This window comes from Oncorhynchus nerka, linkage group LG11 (assembly GCF_034236695.1).
Source record: "Oncorhynchus nerka isolate Pitt River linkage group LG11, Oner_Uvic_2.0, whole genome shotgun sequence".
Classification (NCBI taxonomy): domain Eukaryota; kingdom Metazoa; phylum Chordata; class Actinopteri; order Salmoniformes; family Salmonidae; genus Oncorhynchus; species Oncorhynchus nerka.
In genome coordinates this window covers 44682284-44708675 of record NC_088406.1, presented here as the reverse complement: position 1 = coordinate 44708675, position 26392 = coordinate 44682284, and the positions used below count along the sequence as shown (strand labels likewise).

The following is a 26392-nucleotide window of genomic DNA, read 5'->3' as shown; positions in this document are numbered from 1 at the left end:
TTGTTGCGGAAGTGACAACATTTCGGAAAACGACAGATGACAGCGAAATAGCTATCGTAAATGAAATTGTTGTCTACAAATAAACTGTACAATAAAGACGTCGACGAAAAGGTAAAATACATAAATCAGTATGACATTTAGCCATGTTATTATACTATACTTGCTTGCGTGTTGTGGGCTAGCTCTAACTACAACATCCGCATGTCAAATGAGCCATACTGTCCGTTTATATCTCACTAACTAACGTTAGTAATGATCAGATTCACCAACGACTTCTCTGGCTATTTACATAGCTAACTAGCTGTTGAATAAAAACAATACAGTAAGCTGCGTTTCAGTCGCTGTCGTGTTATGAAACGAGCTTCCAAATTGCTTTACTGTAGCTAGGACAGTAACGTTAGCTAACTACAGTACTATAGCTAGCTAGCCTACGTATACTTTACAGATGGCTACACTCTTGAAACCAGCAATAATGGGGTTTTACATCGATGTATGATATCTAGCCATCTTACTAGCTGCTATGTCAAGTTGATTCCATGTATTTTGTAATTGGGATGTAGGAGGCTGAGTAAGCTAGTTAGTTTGGTAGAAGTAGGCCTAAACACACAAATGACATGGTTAACGTTAGCTAACAAACATGTTTTTCTTAATTTGTGAATATCTGTCAACATTGATATCCATACTCAATTAATTCACTACTGAATAACTGGTTGAACAGGTCAAACGACCCAGAAGTGACAAGTATTTCCCTTTGTTGATGTAGCCTAGCTTATTCTGCTTTGTAGCTAAATTCTCCCATCTTAATTTACAAGCTTGACAGATTGTGTACAAGTGGGTTGAAATGGCCTCTGTCCACACCCAGTAAAAAACAAAATGTGTGTGAATTCGTGACACAAGTCTGTTGTCGGTTGTCTTAGTCGGTTTATAGTCCTATTCTTTCCTAACAGAGAAAAAGGGCTTGTCAATACTCGGCAAAATATGCGTTGTTGGCTTTGGCTTTTTGTAGAACTTGAGTTGATTCATATGCTTACATGGCGTTGTCCTTGTATTCTGTGGTTAGACTAGCCTATAATTAGCAGGATCATAGTGTCACATGGATATGGTACAACATGTACCTGCCGCCTCTCCAGTGTTAGTGTCATTAACAGCACAATGTTATATAGGGCTGGTGCAGTGATTGGCTGGAGGTCTGATATGAACAGTGTGCCAATGAAGGGTGTGTACCAATGTGTTACTTTGAGGGCTGTTGAATATGAGAACTGGGCTGTTGTTGTGAAATATCGCTACTGCCTTTTGAATACCACACTGCAGTGGAACCATCTCTCTCCCTTCTGTGTGTTCAGCTACCTTCCCTACTCTTCCTCACCACACTGTCTCCTCAGGCTGCCGGTCCTAATGTGGAGGCGGAGCAGAACTTGCGTTGAGCACCTACCTGTGTTGCCATGGGTTCACCCCCCTTGTTCCTGCTCCTCCTGGGCCTGACCCCTATGCTCTGTCTGACTGTTCATACCCTCCATACGTCCGCCCCTCCTGCGGCTCCTCCACCCTCCTGTGGGCCGGGCCAGTCCTGGGCCGTCCGGTTGCACACAGACTCAGAGCTCCTGGAGGCTGACGGCTCCACCCTGCACGAGCTGGCCAGCATGGTGGCTGAGCAGGCTGGCCTGGAGAACAGGGGCCAGATAGGGCAGCTGGAGGGCCACTACCTGCTCTGTGCCGGCCCTGAGGAGGAGGGCAGAGCGGGGGACGTGCTGGCAGCCCACCCTCATGTGCTCTGGCACTCCCAAGAGCAGGTCCTCAGCCGCTCCAAGAGGGCAATGGCCTTCAACGACCCCAGATACCCCTTACAGTGGCACCTGGTGAGAATTGGGCCTAATTTGTCTTCTTTTATTTCCTCTTCAAAACTGTTTCATAGCTAAGCAACATTTAGATCTACTTACTGCACACTTATAGCCTATAGAAGATTCAGATCTGTAAGAATGAACAGTGCTTTTTGAACTGAGTCGGCTATATGCCACGTTTATTTTCATTCCTAATTTGCAAACAATGTCTTGGACTCGAACCATTGTCACTTCCCCGCTCTTCTCCTCCTCCATCCACGCTTTCTTCCTCCTCCTCTCCACCTACCCGCAGCACAACGATGTCAGGGAGGGCATGGACATCAATGTGACTGGTGTATGGGAGCACAACATCACAGGGACAGGGGTGACAGTGGTGGTCGTGGATGATGGGGTTCAACACACCCTCCAGGATATTCAGCCAAACTATGTGAGTTTCATACTGGCCACGTCTAGGCCTATTTCCTTTTTAGCTTTTTGCTGTTAAAAAGCATAAGATGACGCACACCTCAAAATCTTTTGTAGAGGTTCTGACTAACGCAGAGTAAACTATAAAAAGAAAGTAAGTAGCACACTCTAATTATGCTCCCAAATATTTCATGGGTATCGAAACCAATGTTCCCGCACGCAGTGCCTTCTTCAGTGTTAGGGTTCAGTGCCCTGAAAAAAGCACTGTGCCAGAAACGTTGGTTGCGATACCCATAAAATATTTGGGAGTATAATTAGTGACTTTCTTTCTATCATGTCATCATCTAGTATGTTATTTTCCAAATTCACATTCTCACAAATACGAATGTTGTCGTGCTTCATTCTGTCCCTTTAGAGTCCAGAGGGCAGTTATGACTTGAACTCCAACGACCCGGACCCCATGCCCCACCCGGACGCCCTCAGTGACAACCACCACGGCACGCGCTGCGCCGGGGAGATCGCCGCCGTCTCCAACAACAGCTTCTGTGCTGTGGGCGTGGCCTACGGCAGTAAAGTGGCAGGTACGTTGTGTGTTTGGAAAGCTTGGTTATGGTGGCTGGCAGAAGTTTTTCCAGGGTTGTGTTCATTAGTGCACACCGTAGCAAATAGTTTTGCACGGAAAATGAACATTTGTGTTGCTTATTGGACAAGATCATGTAATTCCTCCCTGTTTGTCTGTTTTCTTTAGTTTTGTGCCTAGAGGGGAATTCAGACCCAAGTTACGTACACATAAATGGAACTTTATTCACTTTTTATGCACTTTTCTCTCAATGAGTATTCTGATCTTGAACTTGAGCATCAAGAAATGCATGTGACAGCCAGCTAAACGTTTGGGGTGGATATCATAGAAATTGAGGTGGCAGAGGTGTACGCCATATTCTGACCTTGACTTAATTCCCTCATAACTCCACCACCTTGACGCGCAAGGAATCCATGAATAAGGTCGAGTACCTGTCTGTTCAATGTGGAAAAACATCTACTATTTCCGATAGAAATAACACCCTTCTCCATGCATGGTAATGTAGAAGTTGATAAGAGCTAGGTAAATTAGTAATCTGTTTGGAGAAGGGGATTGTAATTTAAATGGCAATTGTTTTAGGGTATTTTTCCTTATGATCTCTAAAAAATATATTTAAAAAATATTTTACCTTTATTTAACCTAACCAGGCAAGTCAGTTAAGAAAAAATTCTTATTTTCAATGACGGCTTATGAACAGTGGGTTAACTGCCCGTTCAGGGGCAGAACGACAGATTTGTACCTTGTCAGCTCGGGGATATGAACTGCAACCTTCCGGTTACTAGTCCAACGCTCTAACCACTAAGCTACCCTGCCGCCCCTAAAGACAAATGTGAAACCAATCATGGAATATAACAAAATAATATCAACGTGACATGTATTTCGGGCCTTTTTACAGTGCATTCGGAATGTATTTAGACCCCTTGCCTTTTTCCACATTGTTACATTACAGCCTTATTCTAAAATTGATTAAATAGTTGACCAAGGCCCTTCTCCCCCGATTGCTCAGTTTGGCTGGGCGGCCAGCTCAAGGAAGAGTCTTGGTGGTTCCAAACTTCTTCCATTTAAGAATGATGGAGGCCACTGTGTTTTGTTACCCTTTCCCAGATCTGTGCCTCGACAGAATCCTGTCTCAGAGCTCTACAGATAATTCCTTCAACCTCATGGCTTGTTTTTTGCTCTGACATGCACTGTCAACTGTGAGACCTTATATAGACCGGTGTGTGCCTTTCCAAATCATGTCCAATCAATTGAATTTACCACAGGTGGACTCCAGTCAAGTTATAGAAACATCTCAAGGATGATCAATGGAAACAGGATGCACCTGAGCTCAATTTCGAGTCTCATAGCAAAGGGTCTGAATACCTATGTAAATAAGGTATTTTTTTATATATTTTTTTTATAAATTTGCAACAATTTCTAAAGCACTGTTTTCACTTTGTCATTATGGGGTGTTGTGTGTAGTAGATGAAGATTTTATTTTATTTAATTCATTTTTAGAATAAGGCTGTAAGGTAACAAAATGTGCTAAAAGTCAAGGGGTCTGAATACTTTCCGAATGCACTGTATACAGTAAAGTAGGCTATAAATATTATTCAGAATTTTATTGTATGTCCTCAAAATTTGCAGGAATGAAATTGAGACCGAAGCTATAGGCACTCTACAGGGCACAGGTACTGAAAACTCCATGAGGAAATCTGTTGGCCAGCAAGTGGGAGTGTTTTCAGCAGTTTAATTAAATCTATTCAGTGCACATAATATGCCTCTCCCAAAGAGCTCGTTGCGCACCTGCATAAGGTAAGTCTGAATACCACATACTGAGACGTGCTGAAATCCAAATGTGTAGGAAAGGCATACATATCCTAAGTCTGAATCGGGCCCCTCGTGAATAAAACCTTGGTCTGATCAGGTGCTGAGAAAAATCTCATGGCCCTAGTTATGCAGATGGCGCTATGAGATTCTTATGTTTTTGAAGTCTTTTCTTCACGTCATGTTTTGTCTGTTCAGGTATCAGAGTCCTGGATGGGCCGCTCACAGACAGTATGGAGGCGGTGGCTTTCAACAAGCACTACCAGATCAACGACGTCTACAGCTGCAGGTACAACAGTGTACAGCTCAGCCTCACAGGACTCTGAACATGCTTGGTTTGCCTATAATCTCAGCGTAAAGCAAACTACTAAGCGTAATATACAGCCAACCACCGCTCTAAGCATAGTTATGAAGATATGCCCTTCTCGCTCTAGCCCCCCCCCCCCCTGTCTGACTCAACTGTTCTCTCCTCTTCCCTTTCCTCCTCCTCAGTTGGGGTCCTGATGATGATGGCCGCACTGTTGATGGACCACACCCCTTGGGCAAGGTTGGTTTGGATACAACACACGTTACTACACACAACCCATTTCTAACACATATTGCCAGTCCTGGTTTCTTTACAGAAATGCATTATGAGAATGCATTTTTTGCGCCACTCTTCTGTACCAGCAGAGGGCAGTATACTGTTGCACTCTACAGGGCACAGTTTGTGAGTGTCTTATGAGACCAAAAAAGAGAGCGCGAACGTCTCACACACACACACACACACACACACACATTCTGAATTGAGACAGAGTGTCTGGCTTTTTCTGGTCATGTTTGTTGCCTAGGTGTTCCTCACTCTCTGAATGGCTTTGGCAGGCACTGTGGAAGTGAATCAGAACCTTCAAATCCCCTCAGCCAGTCCTCATTGTCAAATAGAAATTCATGCTAGCTGTGGCATCCAGGTTTCACAAACCTAAGAATGGAGGTATACACACATAGTGATCATATAGTTATAGGATTATAGTGATGTATACTGAGTATACCAAATATTAGAAACACCTTCCTATTATTGAGTTGCACCCCCCTTTTGCCATCAGAACAGCCTCGTTGGGGCAAACGAGCTTCAATGCCATACAGCACTCCTTCCGTGGCCTCCAACTGCTCTTAAACGCGAGTAAAACCAAATGCATGCTTTTCAACCGATCGCTGCCTGCACCCGCATGCCCGACTAGCATCACCACCCTGGATGGTTCCGACCTTGAATATGTGGACATCTATAAGTACCTAGGTGTCTGGCTAGACTGCAAACTCTCCTTCCAGACTCACATCAAACATCTCCAATCGAAAATCAAATCAAGAGTCGGCTTTCTATTCCGCAACAAAGCCTCCTTCACCCACGCCGCCAAGCTTACCCTAGTAAAACTGACTATCCTACCGATCCTCGACTTCGGCGATGTCATCTACAAAATGGCTTCCAACACTCTACTCAGCAAACTGGATGCAGTCTATCACAGTGCCATCCGTTTTGTCACTAAAGCACCTTATACCACCCACCACTGCGACTTGTATGCTCTAGTCGGCTGGCCCTCGCTACATATTCGTCGCCAGACCCACTGGCTCCAGGTCATCTACAAGTCCATGCTAGGTAAAGCTCCGCCTTATCTCAGTTCACTGGTCACGATGGCAACACCCATCCGTAGCACGCGCTCCAGCAGGTGTATCTCACTGATCATCCCTAAAGCCAACACCTCATTTGGCCGCCTTTCGTTCCAGTACTCTGCTGCCTGTGACTGGAACGAACTGCAAAAATCGCTGAAGTTGGAGACTTTTATCTCCCTCACCAACTTCAAACATCAGCTATCCGAGCAGCTAACCGATCGCTGCAGCTGTACATAGTCTATTGGTAAATAGCCCACCCATTTTTACCTACCTCATTCCCATACTGTTTTTATACTGTTTTTTTCTTATTTTTTTTATTTACTTTTCTGCTCTTTTGCACACCAATATCTCTACCTGTACATGACCATCTGATCATTTATCACTCCAGTGTTAATCTGCAAAATTGTATTATTTGCCTACCTCCTCATGCCTTTTGCACACATTGTATATAGACTGCCCATTTTTTTTCTACTGTGTTATTGACTTGTTAATTGTTTACTCCATGTGTAACTCTGTTGTCTGTTCACACTGCTATGCTTTATCTTGGCCAGGTCGCAGTTGCAAATGAGAACTTGTTCTCAACTAGCCTACCTGGTTAAATAAAGGTGAAATAAAAAAAATAAATAAAAAAAATGGACTCTACAAGGTGTCGAAAGCATTCCACAGGGACGCTGGCCCATGTTTTTTACATTTTTACATTTAAGTCATTTAGCAGACGCTCTTATCCAGAGCGACTTACAAATTGGTGCGTTCACCTTAAGACATCCAGTGGAACAGCCACTTTACAATAGTGCATCTAAATCTTTTAAGGGGGGTGAGAAGGATTACTTCATCCTATCCTAGGTATTCCTGAAAGAGGTGGGGTTTCAGGTGTCTCCGGAAGGTGGTGATTGACTCCGCTGTCCTGGCGTCGTGAGGGAGTTTGTTCCACCATTGGGGGGCCAGAGCAGCGAACAGTTTTGACTGGGCTGCGCGGGAACTGTACTTCCTCAGTGGTAGGGAGGCAAGCAGGCCAGAGGTGGATGAACGCAGTGCCCTTGTTTGGGTGTAGGGCCTGATCAGAGCCTGGAGGTACTGAGGTGCCGTTCCCCTCACAGCTCCGTAGGCAAGCACCATGGTCTTGTAGCGGATGCGAGCTTCAACTGGAAGCCAGTGGAGAGAGCGGAGGAGCGGGGTGACGTGAGAGAACTTGGGAAGGTTGAACACCAGACGGGCTGCGGCGTTCTGGATGAGTTGTAGGGGTTTAATGGCACAGGCAGGGAGCCCAGCCAACAGCGAGTTGCAGTAATCCAGACGGGAGATGACAAGTGCCTGGATTAGGACCTGCGCTGCTTCCTGTGTGAGGCAGGGTCGTACTCTGCGGATGTTGTAGAGCATGAACCTACAAGAACGGGCCACCGCCTTGATGTTAGTTGAGAACGACAGGGTATTGTCCAGGATCACGCCAAGGTTCTTAGCGCTCCGGGAGGAGGACACAATGGAGTTGTCAACCGTGATGGCGAGATCATGGAATGGGCAGTCCTTCCCCGGGAGGAAGAGCAGCTCCGTCTTGCCGAGGTTCAGCTTGAGGTGGTGATCCGTCATCCACACTGATATGTCTGCCAGACATGCAGAGATGCGATTCGCCACCTGGTCATCAGAAGGGGGAAAGGAGAAGATTAATTGTGTGTCGTCTGCATAGCAATGATAGGAGAGACCATGTGAGGTTATGACAGAGCCAAGTGACTTGGTGTATAGCGAGAATAGGAGAGGGCCTAGAACAGAGCCCTGGGGACGCCAGTGGTGAGAGCGCGTGGTGAGGAGACAGATTCTCGCCACGCCACCTGGTAGGAGCGACCTGTCAGGTAGGACGCAATCCAAGCGTGGGCCGCGCGGAGATGCCCAACTCGGAGAGGGTGGAGAGGAGGATCTGATGGTTCACAGTATCGAAGGCAGCCGATAGGTCTAGAAGGATGAGAGCAGAGGAGAGAGAGTTAGCTTTAGCAGTGCGGAGGGCCTCCGTGATACAGAGAAGAGCAGTCTCAGTTGAATGACTAGTCTTGAAACCTGACTGATTTGGATCAAGAAGGTCATTCTGAGAGAGATAGCGGGAGAGCTGGCCAAGGACGGCACGTTCGAGAGTTTTGGAGAGAAAAGAAAGAAGGGTTACTGGTCTGTAGTTGTTGACATCGGAGGGATCGAGTGTAGGTTTTTTCAGAAGGGGTGCAACTCTCGCTCTCTTGAAGACAGAAGGGACGTAGCCAGCGGTCAGGGATGAGTTGATGAGCGAGGTGAGGTAAGGGAGAAGGTCTCCGGAAATGGTCTGGAGAAGAGAGGAGGGAATAGGGTCAAGCGGGCAGGTTGTTGGGCGGCCGGCCGTCACAAGACGCGAGATTTCATCTGGAGAGAGAGGGGAGAAAGAGGTCAGAGCACAGGGTAGGGCAGTGTGAGCAGAACCAGCGGTGTCGTTTGACTTAGCAAACGAGGATCGGATGTCGTCGACCTTCTTTTCAAAATGGTTGACGAAGTCATCTGCAGAGAGGGAGGAGGGGGGAGGGGGAGGAGGATTCAGGAGGGAGGAGAAGGTGGCAAAGAGCTTCCTAGGGTTAGAGGCAGATGCTTGGAATTTAGAGTGGTAGAAAGTGGCTTTAGCAGCAGAGACAGAAGAGGAAAATGTAGAGAGGAGGGAGTGAAAGGATGCCAGGTCCGCAGGGAGGCGAGTTTTCCTCCATTTCCGCTCGGCTGCCCGGAGCCCTGTTCTGTGAGCTCGCAATGAGTCGTCGAGCCACGGAGGCGGGAGGGGAGGACCGAGCCGGCCTGGAGGATAGGGGACATAGAGAATCAAGGGATGCAGAAAGGGAGGAGAGGAGGGTTGAGGAGGCAGAATCAGGAGATAGGTTGGAGAAGGTTTGAGCAGAGGGAAGAGATGATAGGATGGAAGAGGAGAGAGTAGCGGGGGAGAGAGAGCGAAGATTGGGACGGCGCGATACCATCCGAGTAGGGGCAGTGTGGGAAGTGTTGGATGAGAGCGAGAGGGAAAAGGATACAAGGTAGTGGTCGGAGACTTGGAGGGGAGTTGCAGTGAGGTTAGTGGAAGAACAGCATCTAGTAAAGATGAGGTCGAGCGTATTGCCTGCCTTGTGAGTAGAGGGGGAAGGTGAGAGGGTGAGGTCAAAAGAGGAGAGGAGTGGAAAGAAGGAGGCAGAGAGGAATGAGTCAAAGGTAGACGTGGGGAGGTTAAAGTCGCCCAGAACTGTGAGAGGTGAGCCGTCCTCAGGAAAGGAGCTTATCAAGGCATCAAGCTCATTGATGAACTCTCCGAGGGAACCTGGAGTTGACTCCAATGCTTCCCACAGTTGTGTCAAGTTGGCTGGATGTCCTTTGGTTGGTGGAAAGAGGGGGACTTTTTACCCCTTTTTCTCCCCAATTTCGTGATATCCAATTGGTAGTTAGTCTTGTCCCATTGGTGCAATTCTCGTACGGATAGGCGAAGATCGTGAGCCACGCATCCTCCGAAACACGTTCCTGCCAAGCCACACTGCTTCTTGACACACTGCTCGCCTAACCCGGAAGCCAGCCTCACCAATTTGTCAGAGGAAACACTGTCTAACTGGCGACCGTGTCAACATGCATGCGCCCGGCACGCCACAGGAGTCGCTAGAGCACGATGGGACAAGGGCATCCCTGCCAGCCAAACCCTCCAACCCAGAAGACGCTGGGCCAATTGTGCGCCTCCTCATGGGTCTCACGGTCGCGGTCAGCTGTGACACAGCCCGGGATCAAACCCGGGTCTGTAGTGACACCTCTAGCACTGCGATGCAGTGCCTTAGACCGCTGCGCCACTCAGGAGGCCCGGTGGACCATTTTTGATACACACAGGAAACTGTTGAGCGTGAAAAAACCCCAACAGCGTTGCAAATCTTGACATAAACTAGTGCACCTGGCACCTACTACCGTACCCCGTTCAAAAGCACATAAATATTTTGTCTTACCCATTCACGCCCTGAATGGCACACATGCACGATCAATAACTCAATGCTTAAAAGGTCTCCTCCCCTTCATCTACACTGATTTGAAGTGGATTTAACAAGTGACAGCAGTAAGGGATCATAGCTTTCACCTGGTCAGTCTATATAATGGAAAGAGCATGTGTTTTGTATACTCAATATTGAATATTCAGGTATGACTAGGCCTGAGAATGCTGCTCACCAATGAGGACCCTTGTTAACCATTTTAAAATGTTACTATATACTCTGGTTGGCTGTATAAGTCTACAAGAAGTTACTAGGTGTGACTGAAGCGAATGTTTCCTTGTTTTGCCTGTAGGCGGCGCTGCAGCACGGCGTGATTGCTGGGAGAAGGGGCTTCGGCAGTATCTTTGTCGTCGCCAGTGGCAACGGAGGCCAGTACGAGGACAACTGCAACTACGATGGCTATGCCAACTCAATCTACACTGTTACCATTGGTAAGTGAATAGGAGCAATGTTGTCTGTCTCTCTGTGTGTGTGTGTGTGTGGTGGTGAGTGTTTTCTAATTGTGTGTGTGTCTCTTGTAGGAGCAGTAAATGAGGAAGGGAAGATGCCCTTCTATGCTGAGGAGTGTGCCTCCATGTTGGCTGTCACCTTCAGTAGTGGGGGCAGAACGCTACGCAGTATTGTGAGTCTGTACTGGTAGCAAACACACACACCATTTAGGGCGTTATCACACAGTTCTGAGTTATAGTTCGAATCAGAGTTCCATTATATGTGGTATTTTTTTCCTTTTGGTCGCCAAATGTCAACCTGTGTGTCCCAAACTTCATATTACTTTCGCTTTGGTCTTCCAGCAACATGCGGGACTAAACAGCGCAGTAGTCACTAACTATATTCCATAGCCTATATCCCCGGGTATAGCCCCCTCCCCTCTCCCCTAATCCGCATCAGATGCAATCATAAATGTGCTGCTACTCACAGAATGTTTCAGAGGTGCCAAGTTGAGGCACTGCGTGCATTTCATCAAATGCTCTCGGTCAAACAGCCAATAATACTGCACACCTCTGGTTCTTTTCCTGTGTTTGGTCCGGACTGCATTCTGCACCACGGTACCAATGGGATCCCCCTTCCAAAGACCGGTTGTGCCTTGCCCCTTAAGACATAGATTGATGTGAAAGTTAGACAGTGGGATATTGATAGATGATACTGTACTGTGCCATCAGACATCTTTGAATGAAGCAGAGAGGACACATTGATGGCTAGTGAGCTAAAGGAAAACCGCCCAAAAACTGTATTTTGGTGCTTAGTCCATTGTTGATATAGTCCCAGAACGCTTTGCATGTCAGCAATCAAGTTTTCAAGATGCATAACTTTCAAAGTACAGAAATGCCGTCGGTATGCTGCATTTTGCATCATGTGATGCTGCGTTTTGAGCGAGGGCAAAGGAGAGGGTTTTTCGGAAGCTAGAGAGGAGATCTGTAAGGCAAACCTCTGTTTGCTGCTGTTTGTTGCCATCTCCTGGGTAACATGGTTTGGCCGGGTGATGTAAGCCCCGGGTTAAAACCATCTAACTCTCAACTGGCATCCGTGACTTCCTGAAAAGCCAAATCCACCACTTAACACCAGGCCAAGTGGTTTTAGGGCTAGGCTCTAGCTCTTCTACCCTGTCGCACGGTTGCTCTGCACATACTGTGTGTGTCCCACACGGCACCCTATTCCCTATATAGTACACTGCTTTTGACCAGTAGTGCGCTATATACGCAACAGGGTGACATTTGGGATACAGACACTATCCACCCACCAGCCAGACTGCCTCTAGCTGCCATGTGCTATTCTGCAGTGCCACCACTGCTATGCACCATTCCCTCATCACATTCGCAACACATGGGATCCCATTTGATGTTGAGCAGTGCTGCAGTCTGTGAGCTCGCTTTTCCGCTCTGTGCTGTCATGGCTTTGCTTTAAATAAGAGAAGGCATTCTAGTTGACCATATGTCTGTGGATTCTTCCTCCGTCCCTTTCCCTCCACAGCAGAGAGGCCACATGTCGTGTTCCCGTCAGACTCTCTCCTCTGGGTGTCCGACCAGGCCAGTCGTTACCTATGATCAAACACCCCTAGCTGTCTGTCTGTGTCACCAACGCTCCAGAGAGGTCCCTTACTCCTCTGGAAGACGGGCTGTTTAGACGTCACTGTTAGGATCTGTACTGCAATTCTGCATCCCAAATGCATCCCACATTTATATTAATTTGACAGGGAGTCGATGCTGAGACCAAGGTCTCTTTTTCCAGATGAGGCCTGTATAGCACCACCATGCACAATACAATAAACACATTCAACTACACATTACCGTACACGAAAAGCCAAACACAATCAATAGAAACAGACACAATCTTCAGTGAAAAGGTCCCCTAACAATCTGAAATGCGCTAGAGGCACACATTCCTCCATTTTGAAAGTGTATTGTAGATCGTTCCACCCGTAAGAGTTGGCCATCCCTGAGCCCGGGTCCGGTAGCTCGTACGTCTGTAGGTTAACAATGAGACAAGGTATGGCGGAAGTTTATGCAAGAGGGCTTTATAGACGAAAAGAGAGCAATGCATCAATCTTCAAAGAGGGCCAGGTTACTTTCTGATACAAAATGAAATGATGTGTACTGAACCTATTGCCCATAATAAAGTGCATAGCGCTATGATAAACTACATCCAATGGCTTCAATACAGTGGCAGCTGCATTCATATAAATGTGTATGCAGGTCATTTGAATGAAGCCATTGGATGTAGTTTATCATAGCGCTATGCACTTTATTATGGGCAATAGGTTCAGTACACCTCATACCATACCATTGTCATGCATTTTATGCTCATAAGCTAGTACATATGCAAAAATACACCCTATACTCTAACCCAAAAGTACACACATCACAGAGCTCATATGTTATTCTCTCCTTGTTTATGTCAGATATTGAGCCCATGACTGTCCGTGAATAGGCTCTCGTTTGGGACGCAACCATAGTAATTTCTCTCCATTTGGAAGGGCTATGGGATCTATACTAGTATGCAGGTCTGAAATGCTTGAGCGTGTCAGTGATCATTCAGTAAGGCTGAAACGGTGTCTATAGATCTGGTAGAAATGCATGTGAAGCGAGAAAATGGCATCTTTATCTGTTACCCCCTTCCCCCGGGCAGAGATGTTTATCAGTGACTCCCATCAGCAGTCTTTTTCTCCCTGCTGTCTCCCTGTCCCTGTATTCCTATCAATCTCTCTCCCTCCTTCACCACTTCCTGTCTGTCTGTTTTAGCCCTTCTCTCTCCTTGTCCTCCACCTTAAGACATTACATTACATTTACATTTAAGTCATTTAGCAGACGCTCTTATCCAGAGCGACTTACAAATTGGTGCATTCACCTTATGACATCCAGTGGAACAGCCACTTTACAATAGTGCATCTAAGTCTTTTAAGGGGGGGTGAGAAGGATTACTTTATCCTATCCTAGGTATTCCTTAAAGAGGTGGGGTTTCAGGTGTCTCCGGAAGGTGGTGATTGACTCCGCTGTCAATCATGAAACCAAGATTAAACTCTTTGGCCTGAATGCCAAGTGTCACGTCTGGAGGAAACCTGGCACCATCCCTATGGTGAAGCATGGTGGTGGCAGGGTCACGTCTGGAGGAAACCTGGCACCATCCCTACAGTGAAGCAGCATCATGCTGTGGGGATGTTTTCCAGAGGCAGGGACTGGGAAACTAGTCAGGATCGAGGGAAAGATGAGGAGGAAAGTACAGAGAGATCCTTGAGATCATTGATAAAAATCTGCTCTAGAGCGCTCAGGACCTCAGACTGGGGTCAAGGTTCACCTTCCAACAGGACAACGACCCTAAACAGCCAAAACGATGCAGGAGTGGTTGCGCGACAAGTCTCTGAATGTCCTTGAGGCCCTGCCAGAGCCCGGACTTGAACCCGATCGAACATCTCTGGAGAGAGCTGAAAATACCTGTACAGAAACCCTCCCCATCCAACCTGACAGAGCTTGAGAGGATCTGCAGAGAAGAATGGGAGAAACTCCCCAAATACAGGTGTGCCAAGCTTGTAGCGTCATACCCAAGAAGACTTGAGGCTGTAAGTACTGAGTAAAGATTCTGAATACGTATATGAATGTGATATTATTGCTTGTGTGTAGATTGATGAGGGGAAAAAAAACAATTGAATCAATTTTAGAACAAGGTTGTGACTTAAAATGTGGAAAAAGTCAAAGGGTCTGAATCCTATCCGAATGCACTGTAATTGCCTTAATGTCTTTGGACCCCAGGAAGAGTAGCTGCTGCCTTGGCAGGAACTAATGGGGATCCATAATAAACCCCAGGAAGAGTAGCTGCTGCCTTGGCAGGAACTAATGGGGATCCATAATAAACCCCAGGAAGAGTAGCTGCTGCCTTGGCAGGAACTAATGGGGATCCATAATAAACCCCAGGAAGAGTAGCTGCTGCCTTGGCAGGAACTAATGGGGATCCATAATAAACACCAGGAAGAGTAGCTGCTGCCTTGGCAGGAACTAATGGGGATCCATAATAAACCCCAGGAAGAGTAGCTGCTGCCTTGGCAGGAACTAATGGGGATCCATAATAAACACCAGGAAGAGTAGCTGCTGCCTTGGCAGGAACTAATGGGGATCCATAATAAACCCCAGGAAGAGTAGCTGCTGCCTTGGCAGGAACTAATGGGGATCCATAATAAACACCAGGAAGAGTAGCTGCTGCCTTAGCAGGAACTAATGGGGATCCATAATAAACCCCAGGAAGAGTAGCTGCTGCCTTGACAGGAACTAATGGGGATCCATAATAAACCCCAGGAAGAGTAGCTGCTGCCTTGGCAGGAACTAATGGGGATCCATAATAAACCCCAGGAAGAGTAGCTGCTGCCTTGGCAGGACCTAATGGAGATCCATAATAAACCCCAGGAAGAGTAGCTGCTGCCTTGGCAGGACCTAATGGAGATCCATAATAAACCCCAGGAAGAGTAGCTGCTGCCTTGGCAGGAACTAATGGGGATCCATAATAAACCCCAGGAAGAGTAGCTGCTGCTTTGGCAGGAACTAATGGGGATCCATAATAAACCCCAGGAAGAGTAGCTGCTGCCTTGGCAGGAACTAATGGGGATCCATAATAAACCCCAGGAAGAGTAGCTGCTGCCTTGGCAGGAACTAATGGGGATCCATAATAAACCCCAGGAAGAGTAGCTGCTGCCTTGGCAGGAACTAATGGGGATCCATAATAAACACCAGGAAGAGTAGCTGCTGCCTTAGCAGGAACTAATGGGGATCCATAATAAACCCCAGGAAGAGTAGCTGCTGCCTTGACAGGAACTAATGGGGATCCATAATAAACCCCAGGAAGAGTAGCTGCTGCCTTGGCAGGAACTAATGGGGATCCATAATAAACCCCAGGAAGAGTAGCTGCTGCCTTGGCAGGAACTAATGGGGATCCATAATAAACCCCAGGAAGAGTAGCAGCTGCCTTGGCAGGAACTAATGGGGATCCATAATAAACCCCAGGAAGAGTAGCTGCTGCCTTGGCAGGAACTAATGGGGATCCATAATAAACCCCAGGAAGAGTAGCTGCTGCCTTGGCAGGAACTAATGGGGATCCATAATAAACCACAGGAAGAGTAGCTGCTGCCTTGGCAGGAACTAATGGGGATCCATAATAAACCCCAGGAAGAGTAGCTGCTGCCTTGGCAGGAACTAATGGGGATCCATAATAAACCCCAGGAAGAGTAGCTGCTGCCTTGGCAGGAACTAATGGGGATCCATAATAAACCCCAGGAAGAGTAGCTGCTGCCTTGGCAGGAACTAATGGGGATCCATAATAAACCCCAGGAAGAGTAGCTGCTGCCTTGGCAGGAACTAATGGGGATCCATAATAAACCCCAGGAAGAGTAGCTGCTGCCTAAGACCCTCCATCTCCAACTCTCTCCATGTTTTATTTTCCTCCCTAGTCATCGCATAGCTCCTTACCACTGGCTGTTTGTAATAGTGTGAGCGTGTTTTGTCTGCATACATGTTTATGACTATTCTGTGTGTACTGTGTAGGTGACGTCAGACTGGTCACTGCAGCAGGGCACGGGCTGTACTGACGGGCACACGGGCACCTCGGCGGCGGCACCCCTGGCAGCTGGCATGGTGGCTCTGATGCTGCAGGTCCGGCCCTGTCTCACCTGGAGAGACGTGCAGCACATCATCACCTACACAGCCACACAGGTACAATGTACATGACAACAGAGTGACGTCACCACCTACACAGCCACACAGGTACAATCTACATGACAACAGAGTGACGTCATCACCTACACAGCCACACAGGTACAATCTACATGACAACAGAGTGACGTCACCACCTACACAGCCACACAGGTACAATCTACATGACAACAGAGTGACGTCATCACCTACACAGGTACAATCTACATGACAACAGAGTGACATCACCACCTACACAGCCACACAGGTACAATCTACATGACAACAGAGTGACGTCATCACCTACACAGCCACACAGGTACAATATACATGACAACAGTGACATCATCACCTACACAGCCACACAGGTACAATCTACATGACAACAGAGTGACATCACCACCTACACAGCCACACAGATACAATCTACATGACAACAGAGTGACATCATCACCTACACAGCCACACAGGTACAATCTACATGACAACAGAGTGACATCACCCCCTACACAGCCACACAGGTACAATCTAAATGACAACAGTGACATCATCACCTACACAGCCACACAGGTACAATCTACATGACAACAGAGTGACATCACCCCCTACACAGCCACACAGGTACAATCTAAATGACAACAGTGACATCATCACCTACACAGCCACACAGGTACAATCTAAATGACAACAGTGACATCATCACCTACACAGCCACACAGGTACAATCTAAATGACAACAGTGACATCATCACCTACACAGCCACACAGGTACAATCTACATGACAACAGAGGGACATCACCCCCTACACAGATACAATCTACATGACAACAGAGTGACATCACCCCCTACACAGGTACAATCTACATGACAACACCACCTACATGCACACTCCACAGTCATGTAGACATACAGTGAGCTCTAAAAGTATTGGGACATTGACATACTAACCTCTCCCCGTTACAATAACAGAGGAGGTTAGCATTTTTGGGGGCTATGATATATTGTCCCAATACTTTTGGTCCCCTAAAATGGTAGGATTATGTCCAAACAGTGCTCTGGTTTATAAACTGTTCACCTGATATGGATGAAAATGCCCTCCAATGAAAGCTGACAGTCTGGTATCATTTCAAATCCAGAGTGCTGGAGTACAGAGCCAAAAGAACAAAACAGTCACTGACTCAATACAATTTTGGACCTCACTGTATGACCCCCCTTTATGTACTGTATAATTAATCACTGCTACACAAGCACATGCAGTTCCTAATTGTGTGTGTCTGTAGTATGATGTGCAAGGAGATTGGAAAATCAATGGAGCGGGCTTCCACCACAGTCACCAGCACGGCTTCGGCCTGCTCAACGCCTGGCGGCTGGTCAACGCTGCCAAGGTACCTCTCCACCTCACCCACTCCCTTCCTAATGTCTCAGCAGCACACTAATGTCAAGCTTTACCAACTACACTACTGACACCGTTAGGAGTGGTAGGGATTTTCTTTCAGCTAATTCAATATTCTGCTCATTTAAAATAGACTGAGGGTATACATGTTAAAGTTTTTTGTTTTGTGCGTGTGTATTAATCAGGTGTGGGAGATGGTGCCGTTCCTAGTGTCCTATCAGAGCCCAGTGCTGAAGGAGGAGGAGCTTATTCCAGCCTATCCGGATCAACTCAACCTAACCTGGAACGGTTGGTAGCGTTTGTGTGTGTGAGAATGAGCAAGCAAGCGAGTCTGAATATTTGCTGTTTCTCTTCTCTCTGCCAGTGCTCTCCAGAGAGACCCTCCCAACAGGCAAATCAGCAGTCTGCCCTTATTAGGCAATGTTCTTCAGAGTCTCTCTGTCACTGGGTACACTGACTGAACTATGGAGGAGAGAACACATCCCTACGTTCCCTCTCTCTCCCTCTCTGACACACACACACACAGTGTCACAGCAGAGATGTCTGTATTCCTCCTCCCTCCCTCCCTCTCTCTCTCTTCTTCCCTCCTAGTCCAGCGTATGCAGCCTGTGTGTTGCCTGTTCTGTGGTCAGAAGCAGAGCCAGAAGCACTGTGTTTCCCTGCTGCAGCACAGCCGTGTGTGTGTGTGTGTGTGTGTGTGTGTGTGTGTGTGTGTGTGTGTGTGTGTCCAGTCTCACGTGACTAGGGTTCCTAAGGACAAAGCAGAGGAGGAGTTGTTGTCAAAGGCTAAATGTTTTCGTCCAAGTGGCAAATGTGTTTTGAATGAATGAAATTCGAGATATAAATCGACTTTTGTATTTATACATGGAAATTATATTTCCGTTCATTGAAATGTAAGCTAGTTTTGGTTATTCCCAACGATACATGAGGCAGGTTGTTATGTTAAACTACTCTATCGCTAGGCTATTTGTTGTCCTTGTTGCTATGTGTTTTGGCCGGTCCATTAGCTTAAGGTCCAGTAGTTAGTGTGATCACTATTTCCTTCCCATGTGAAAAGGGAAGACTAGAGTGTTCAGTCTCAAACGTTGGATTCCCAAAAGATAGGCGCGTGTTGTTGTTGAAAAGAAAAGCTGCTGTTAAAAACGTCTTAAGATGTTTGTCAGGAGAGGAATGTATGGGGTGCATGTCAGGGCAGTGTTGATTAAAACCTCTGCCATTCAAACTGCATCCCAAATTGCACTCTGTTCTTATAGTGCACGAAGTCTGACCCGGGCTCATAAGGCTCTGATCAAAAGTCATGCAAATATCTAGGGAAAAAGGTACCACTTGGGATGTAGCTACAATCTCTGGCTAATTAATCTTCCCGTGTGTGTGTGTGTCGGAGAGGGAGAGAACAGTAGAAGCGAAGCATAGCCATTGTGTTGATTTAGCTTCATTGAGTTGATTATGCAGACCTCCCTATTGGTGAAAAAGATTCTATCATTTCAGAGCTTGGAGCATTTGGGTCGCAACAAGTTTGTGCATCATTTAATATGAAAGGTGTATGAAAAGGCAGTAACGCACTCTTAAGACACACTAGTCGTGATCATTAAAAGTCACTGTCTGTGTGGGAGGGTCTCTGAGGAACTTTTACCAGTCCTGTATGTTTGGAAGATGATTGGACTCCAGGAAGAGTCCATACTTTCCCCCTCCCTCCATCCATCCTGCTCTACCCCTATACACTCTGCCCCTCTCTCTGCACCCCTTCACCACCAGTCTCTCTTCCTCCACACCTTTGTATATCCCTCCCTCTAGCTCTCCTTCCTTGGCCTGGGGAAGTGTTTTTCCCTAGATGGTAATGGAGCATTAAGGCCCATTAGCAAACAGGGGGTGAGGAAATGCCAGTGAATTACAGTACGCTGCTGCTGCAGGTCAGGAATCCAGAGTGAAACGGAGGCTCCGCTGTGAGGGACTTACAATTCTGTCTGCTCCTTGCATGTTCTACGACTGAGACATATTGTATTCCTCTGGGGGGGGGGGCGTGAACATTTTACTCTACTTGTGAGTACCAGATGTCCTGACAAGAATTGGCTGTAGAATATCGACAACAGAGCCATTGCACAGTGGATGGTGCAGTAACAATTTTAAAGGCTTCTGGGGAAGATTTGGGTGTAAAAGGAGACCGCTCAGACAGCAGTCAAGTTACGAAAATGTATTTGAATGTCCCAACAGGCACCTGATACAATTGCTAAAACAATATATAGTCATTCTGAATGAAGAAGAAATGCATCATTACAGACACTGGGTAATATGAGACTGATGACACTTTCAACAACTTTCAATTAAACATGAGGACAGTGATACATGATCTTGAACAGAGGCGAAAACAAGATTGCAGGTGTCTGGGACAGACGCATATACAAAGATCTTATGGGGAAATACAGTTTCACACTAAATGGAATGGCCTTAGATGGCCTTTAATTAAGATTGGACCTATGGGCAACCAGAGTAAAGGTCAATCACGTGTGGCCACAGCCGACCCTTCACTGTTTATATGTAGTTTTCATTGGCTCCTCTGCTCTTCCCCTCACTCTGCCGTTCCTATCGAAAGACATATAGTCATTCATTGGGATCTCTGTGCTCCTCTCACCCTAGTCACTGCAGCGGACCTCAGGCAGTCCGGGATGCAGTCCTTGGAGCACGTGTCTGTCACCTTGACGATGGTCCATTCTCGCCGTGGCAACGTGGAGATTGTACTACTCTGCCCCAGTGGCATGACCTCACTCATCGGGGCGCGCCGTACTCTGGACATGTGAGTTAGCGCACGCACACAAATCAAATGAAAAGCTTATTAGTCGCGTACATAGATTTGTATAATGTTATAGCAGGTGCAGCGAAATGCTTGTTTCTAGCTCCAACAGTGCAGTAATAACTAGGGATGCACGATATATCGGTGAACATATCGGAATCGGCCGATATTAGCAAGAAATGCCGGCATCGGCCTGATGTCTAGTTTTACGCCAATGTGAAAGACCGATGTCAAAGCTGACGTGCATACCTATATAACGTAGGTACATGACGTCATGATGCCACGTAACACTTAGCGCTACATGTGCTACAGCATTCTTAACCTAACCCACCATGTCTGCTGTGTGGATGGAGCAGTCAACAAGTCGAGCAGTCATTTGAAAGAGTAAGACATTTTCAGCGAGACAACTCAAAGGCGAAATCCATTAAAGCCAAGATAATGGAATGAATTGCTCTTGACAATCAACCGTTTTCTGTCGTGGGTGATGTTGGCTTTCGCCGATTGGTCGATCACCAGTACACACTACCTAGTACTCTCTTTTTCAGATGTTTCCCTACTGGAGTTAAACGGTAATAGTGTCACTGCTAAAAAAAATGTTTTTTATGTTATTGCTATTAGCTTTACGACTGTCATTTGGACCAGCGATATCAACCCCATGAGTCAGACGGCACAGTGGGTCGTCAAGGATTTTGTACTGAGGAAGTCGTATTGCATGTTCATGAATGTGCTGGTTGTCATGCCGCTCCTGCCATTTCAATGGCATTTGAGAACATGTTTGAAACATGAACACACTAGCTAGTTCCATTTGAACAACTGACTGGAGTGTGTGTGTAACCTTTTTTTATTTAACTAAGCAAGTCAGTTAAGAACAAATTCTTATATACAATGACGGGCAAACCCGGACGACGCTGGGCCAATTGTGCGCAGCCCTATGGGACTCCCAATCATGGCCGGATGTGATACAGCCTGGATTCGAACCAGGGACTGTAGTGACACCTCTTGCACTGAGATGCAGTGCCTTAGGCCGCTGCGTCCATGTGTGTGTGTGTTAACTATTAAGCATTCTAGTGCAGTTAAAAAGGCCGCCAAAAATTTTAATATAAGTTATCGGTATCAGTTTTGTTTTAGCAAGGAAAATATCGGTATCGGCCAAAAATGTAATATCAGTGCATCACTAGTAATAACAGTGCACACACAGACACTATATATTCAAAAGGATGTGTGGGCACACCTTCAAAGTAGTAGATTATACTATTTCAGCCACACCCGTTGCTGACAGGTGTATTCAATCAAGCACACAGCCATGCAATCTCCATAGACAAACATTGGCAGTAGAATGGCCTTACCGAAGAGCTCAGTGACATTCAACGTGGCACCGTCATAGGATGCCACCTTTCCAACAAATATCTGCCTTGCTAGAGCTGCCCCGGTCAACTGTAAGTGCTGCTATTGGGAAGTGGAAACGTCTAGGAGCAACAACGGGTCGACCGCGAAGTGGTAGACCATACAAGCTCAGAATAGGACTGGGTTTCCATGGCCGAGCAGCCGCACACAATCCTAAAATCACCATGCGCAATGCCAAGCATTGGCTGGAGTTGTGTAAAGCTCGCCGCCATTGGACTATGGAGCAGTGGAAACACTTTCTCTGGAGTGATGAATCACGCTTCACCATCTGGCAGTCTGATGGACGTTGGGGTTGGCGGATCTGGGGTTGGCGGATGCCAGGAGAACACTACCTGCCCAAATGCATATAGCTAACTGTAAAGTTTGGTGGATGGGGAATAATGGGCTGGGTCTGTTTTTCATGGTTTGGCTAGACCCCTTAGTTCCAGTGAAGGGAAGGCCCTTTCATGTTTCAGCATGACAATGCCAATGTGCACAAAGTGAGGTCCATACAGAAATGGTTTGTCGAGATCGGTGTGGAAGAACTTGACTGGCCTGCACAGAGCTCTGACCTCAACCTCATCGAACACCTTTGGGATGAATTGTAACACTGTTTGCGAGCCAGGCCTAATAGACCAACATCAGTGCCCGACCTCACTAATGCTCTTGTGGCTGAATGGAAGCAAGTCCCCGCAGCGATGTCCCTTCCAACATCTAGTGGAAAGCCTTCCCAGAAAAGTAGAGGCTGTTATAGCAGCAAAGGGGGAACCAGCTCCGTATTAATGGCCATGAATTTGAAATGAGATGTTCAACGAGAAGGTGTCCACATATTTTTGGTCATGTAGTGCATGTACACACTGATTTTAGTTTGACATTCTATTTACTTACTTGAAAACAATTGCACAAAATATGACATCCTTGCCTCTGTCCTTTTGTGTGTTACTCCAGGGATACCTCTGGTTACTCAGACTGGACGTTCTCCACTGTGCGCTGCTGGGGGGAGAGAGCCGAGGGCCAGTACAGGCTGCAAGTCTCTGACCACAGTAAGGACCAGTCTTTGTCTCTCTGTCGTTCACCTGTCTGCCACTGACTACTACATGACCCTGGCTACAGTATGAGCTCTCTGTTGCTCAGTCATCATCTCCTCCCCCCTCTCTGTCTTTGTCCCTTTCTTTGTTTTTTAGAAGACCCTGGGTTGACCCTGGGCTCTCTGAAGCACTGGAAGCTCACTCTGTACGGCTCCTCTCTGTCCTTCGAAGAGGTCAAGGAGAGACAGAGGTCAGGAGACACATCACTGTTAAAACAGCAGCCTGCATTGATATAAATAGAAAATATGTCTAATTATATTTGTTATGTGTTTTTGGATGCTCTATTTTTAAAGGGAAGGGATGTTTAGTCATTGGTGCTCCCTTAGTGGATGTGAGCATTGATTTGGTTGTGTGTTTTGATTGACAGTGTAGTGGAGGAGGCTATGGGGGGCAGTATCTGGACAGCAGTTTCTCCCTGCCCTGTCCTGCAGGCATGGACATCCCCTCTGAGACGGTCAGCCCGTTCACCTCCAAGAGCCTCAAGGTATGTTACACACACTCACACAAAATAAATATGCCTAATTTTGTAATTTCCTCCCCTCACCCATCACCATGTCTCTGTGTAGTCTCTGCTACTGCTGGGCTGCTTTGCTCTCTTCTGGTCCTTGTACTACACCCTGGAGGTGACCCTGGCCAACCTGGACTTTAGGGGACTGTGTCGGCGGGGCAGGGGGACGCGGGGCTCCCGCGGGGGCCGGGGGAGAGGCACTGGAACTCTGGGGGACAGCTCTGAGCTGGAGATGCAGAGTGTGTTGGACTCAGAGTACAAGGTACCCTTCATCACTGGAGACACTGCCACATAACACTGGAGAAAACCTCTGTCCTTTCTCCTTACGACATCCCACCCGCTGCTCAACAGTCTGGGCCTGGCACCAGTGGGGCCAACTGAACTGAACTGGAGACTGAACTATGTGGGCTGGAACTGTGTGCTCACTGGCCAACCCATTGCTCCCCAAGCCTGTGGCCTTTTATCAGTGTTGCAGTGCCCCATGTGTGTGTGAATAAGTGTACTGCGGTGGAGCAACCTAAACCCCCTGGATCTCTCAGGACCCTCCGGTCTCACCTAGCAGTGCTATAGAGGTGGTAGTTTGACTTGGTCTTTGGTTTGGAGTATATATCACTAGTTTGGTTCAGTCCCATACCTGGGTCTTTTAGTGTGGGACTAGGTGTGCCGGACAACCAGACAGAGCATCACTCCCGGGGGTTTTCCTGGACAACCAGACAGCATCACTCCCAGGGCGGTTTCCTGGACAACCAGAAAGAGCATCACTCCCGGGCTGGTTTCCTGGACAACAATTAAGGCTAATCTTGGTCAGGATTAGGTTTAGTCTGGGTTTATGGCAAACTTCTAAAGTTTATTAGGTGTGTACCATGGGAAGGCATTACAATGCTGTGTGTGTGTGAATGTGTTTTAAAATGTAAATGGTGTTTGGTTTTGAGGATGTGTGTGAGTGCTCTTGATTATGGTTACTTTAAGTTATTTTTTTTAATTAAAGGTGTTACTCATAGGATTTTATAAAAATGTTGCATTGTAATTTCAGAAAATGTCCATAATACACTGTGTACAAAACAAACACCTTCCTATTATTGAGTTGGACCCTCCCTTTTGCCCTCAGAACAGTGTTGATGCCAATTATTCCCACAGTTGTCAAGTTGACTGGATGTCCTTTGGGTTGTAGAACAAGTTGCTTTCAGTTTTGATCCACCAGCATCAAACAGCTGTAAAATAATGTATTTTTTGCAACGATTGAGATGGTACAATGGTTCCCAACACTATTCAATGCTTGTTTTTGCATATAAATTGAGCGAACAGTGTAGAATTTGAGCAGCTAGGAAATAAGCAATTTCCACTAGATAAGTCAGAACAGCTTTCCTATTTTAACAGATGCCGTTCTGGTGGGAGATTACAGGTAAGATAATATTGTGAAACACTATTAGCGACAGATATTTTATGGACATTTTCTGAAATTACAATACAAAAAATAAATCCTATGTGTAGAAACTTTAAAGCTACAATATGTAACTATTTGGGTGACCTGACCAAATTCACATAGAAATGTGAGATATTTCATTCCTATTGAAAGCAGTAGATCTGTTCTATGTGTGCTATTTCTATGCTTCCCATTCTGAAGTTTTGTTTTTGCTTCTTTTGGTTTTGGACACCAACTTCAAACAGCTGAATATACAATATTTTTGGTTATGGAAAATATATTTCACAACGACTTAGATGGTACAATGATTCTCTACACAATGGTGGTTTTGTCAAACTGAAATTAGGGGAACTATTCTAATTTGAGCAAACAGGAAATGGTGGAGCGATTTCTGCATAGTGCACCTTTTAACTTAATTATTTTGTAAACAGACCTCCCGTTTGGGCGTGGTGGTTTTGGAATGTTATTTTGTGCAGACTATATACATTTTTCTGGTACTTGAGCTTGAGTTGGGGGTTGAATGTGTTAATTTTTTTTTGTATCAACTGTAATATGTTACAATCAACAATATTTTGGAGTTTGATTTTTTTTTAATGAACTGAAACAAAGATTATATTTGTGTTTACTGGACTAAACTGGAAGCCTGTTCCGGTCACAGCTTGACTGAGTAAAATGAATTGGAGTTTCAGGCTGGATCATTCCCATCATTTCCCTTCCAATCATACTAGAGGAATTTAGGACGAAGTCAGTGCTATCGCCGGCGTGTTTTGGACTTCTGACCCCTTTTTTAAACATTGTCTGACCTACAACAGCTGGGTTGTTGCATTAGTCTGTGTGATTAACAGGGGTTGAGGTAGAGTGGTGTTTGAGACGAGGGCGGATCCTGAAAAATTGTTATTCTCACAAAAAAACGTGTGAGCGACAATCTATTAAAAGCTGACCCTAGTCGTTAGAAGGCAAGAGGTTCTTCTACATAGATCATTGGAAATCCCAGGACATAGTCTTATACTGTAACAAACTCTAAACTTGTCACTGACTAATTGGATATTCATTTCCCACTGAGCAAACAATCTGTACTTACAGCATTCTTATTAATTTATGCATTTTTTGCTTAACGATCCTTATTTGTGCGTTGACATTTGTCAATAAAACTCATGGATGCAATTATTTATGTCAAATTGTTTTCCACTTGAAGCCCTGGTTGTCCTGAAAAGACACTGGTAAAACGCTTCAATGTGAGGCTAAATATGAGGGCAGAGCAAGCAGTGAAATTCAGTTTTCACTGTGGGAGGCCTAGGACAAATGGAGTCAATAAGACCATGTACAAAAATATGGGTCTGTTAGAGGTCATAGCA

General features: G+C 46.3%; 1 protein-coding gene across 1 annotated transcript; it reads left to right on the top strand.

Annotated features, from left to right (window-relative positions):
• LOC115136965 (proprotein convertase subtilisin/kexin type 7-like) lies at window positions 1–26201 on the top strand. Its single transcript, XM_029672904.2, is given in 17 exon segments — window positions 1–111; window positions 1383–1856; window positions 2131–2265; window positions 2659–2824; window positions 4828–4918; window positions 5122–5176; window positions 10579–10717; window positions 10808–10908; window positions 16307–16474; window positions 17735–17839; window positions 18033–18135; window positions 20482–20638; window positions 22967–23061; window positions 23203–23296; window positions 23474–23490; window positions 23493–23590; window positions 23673–26201. Coding segments are annotated over 16 exon segments (2175 nt in total). The 5' UTR covers window positions 1–111; window positions 1383–1442; the 3' UTR covers window positions 23910–26201.
• The last annotated feature ends 191 nt before the right edge of the window (window positions 26202–26392 follow it).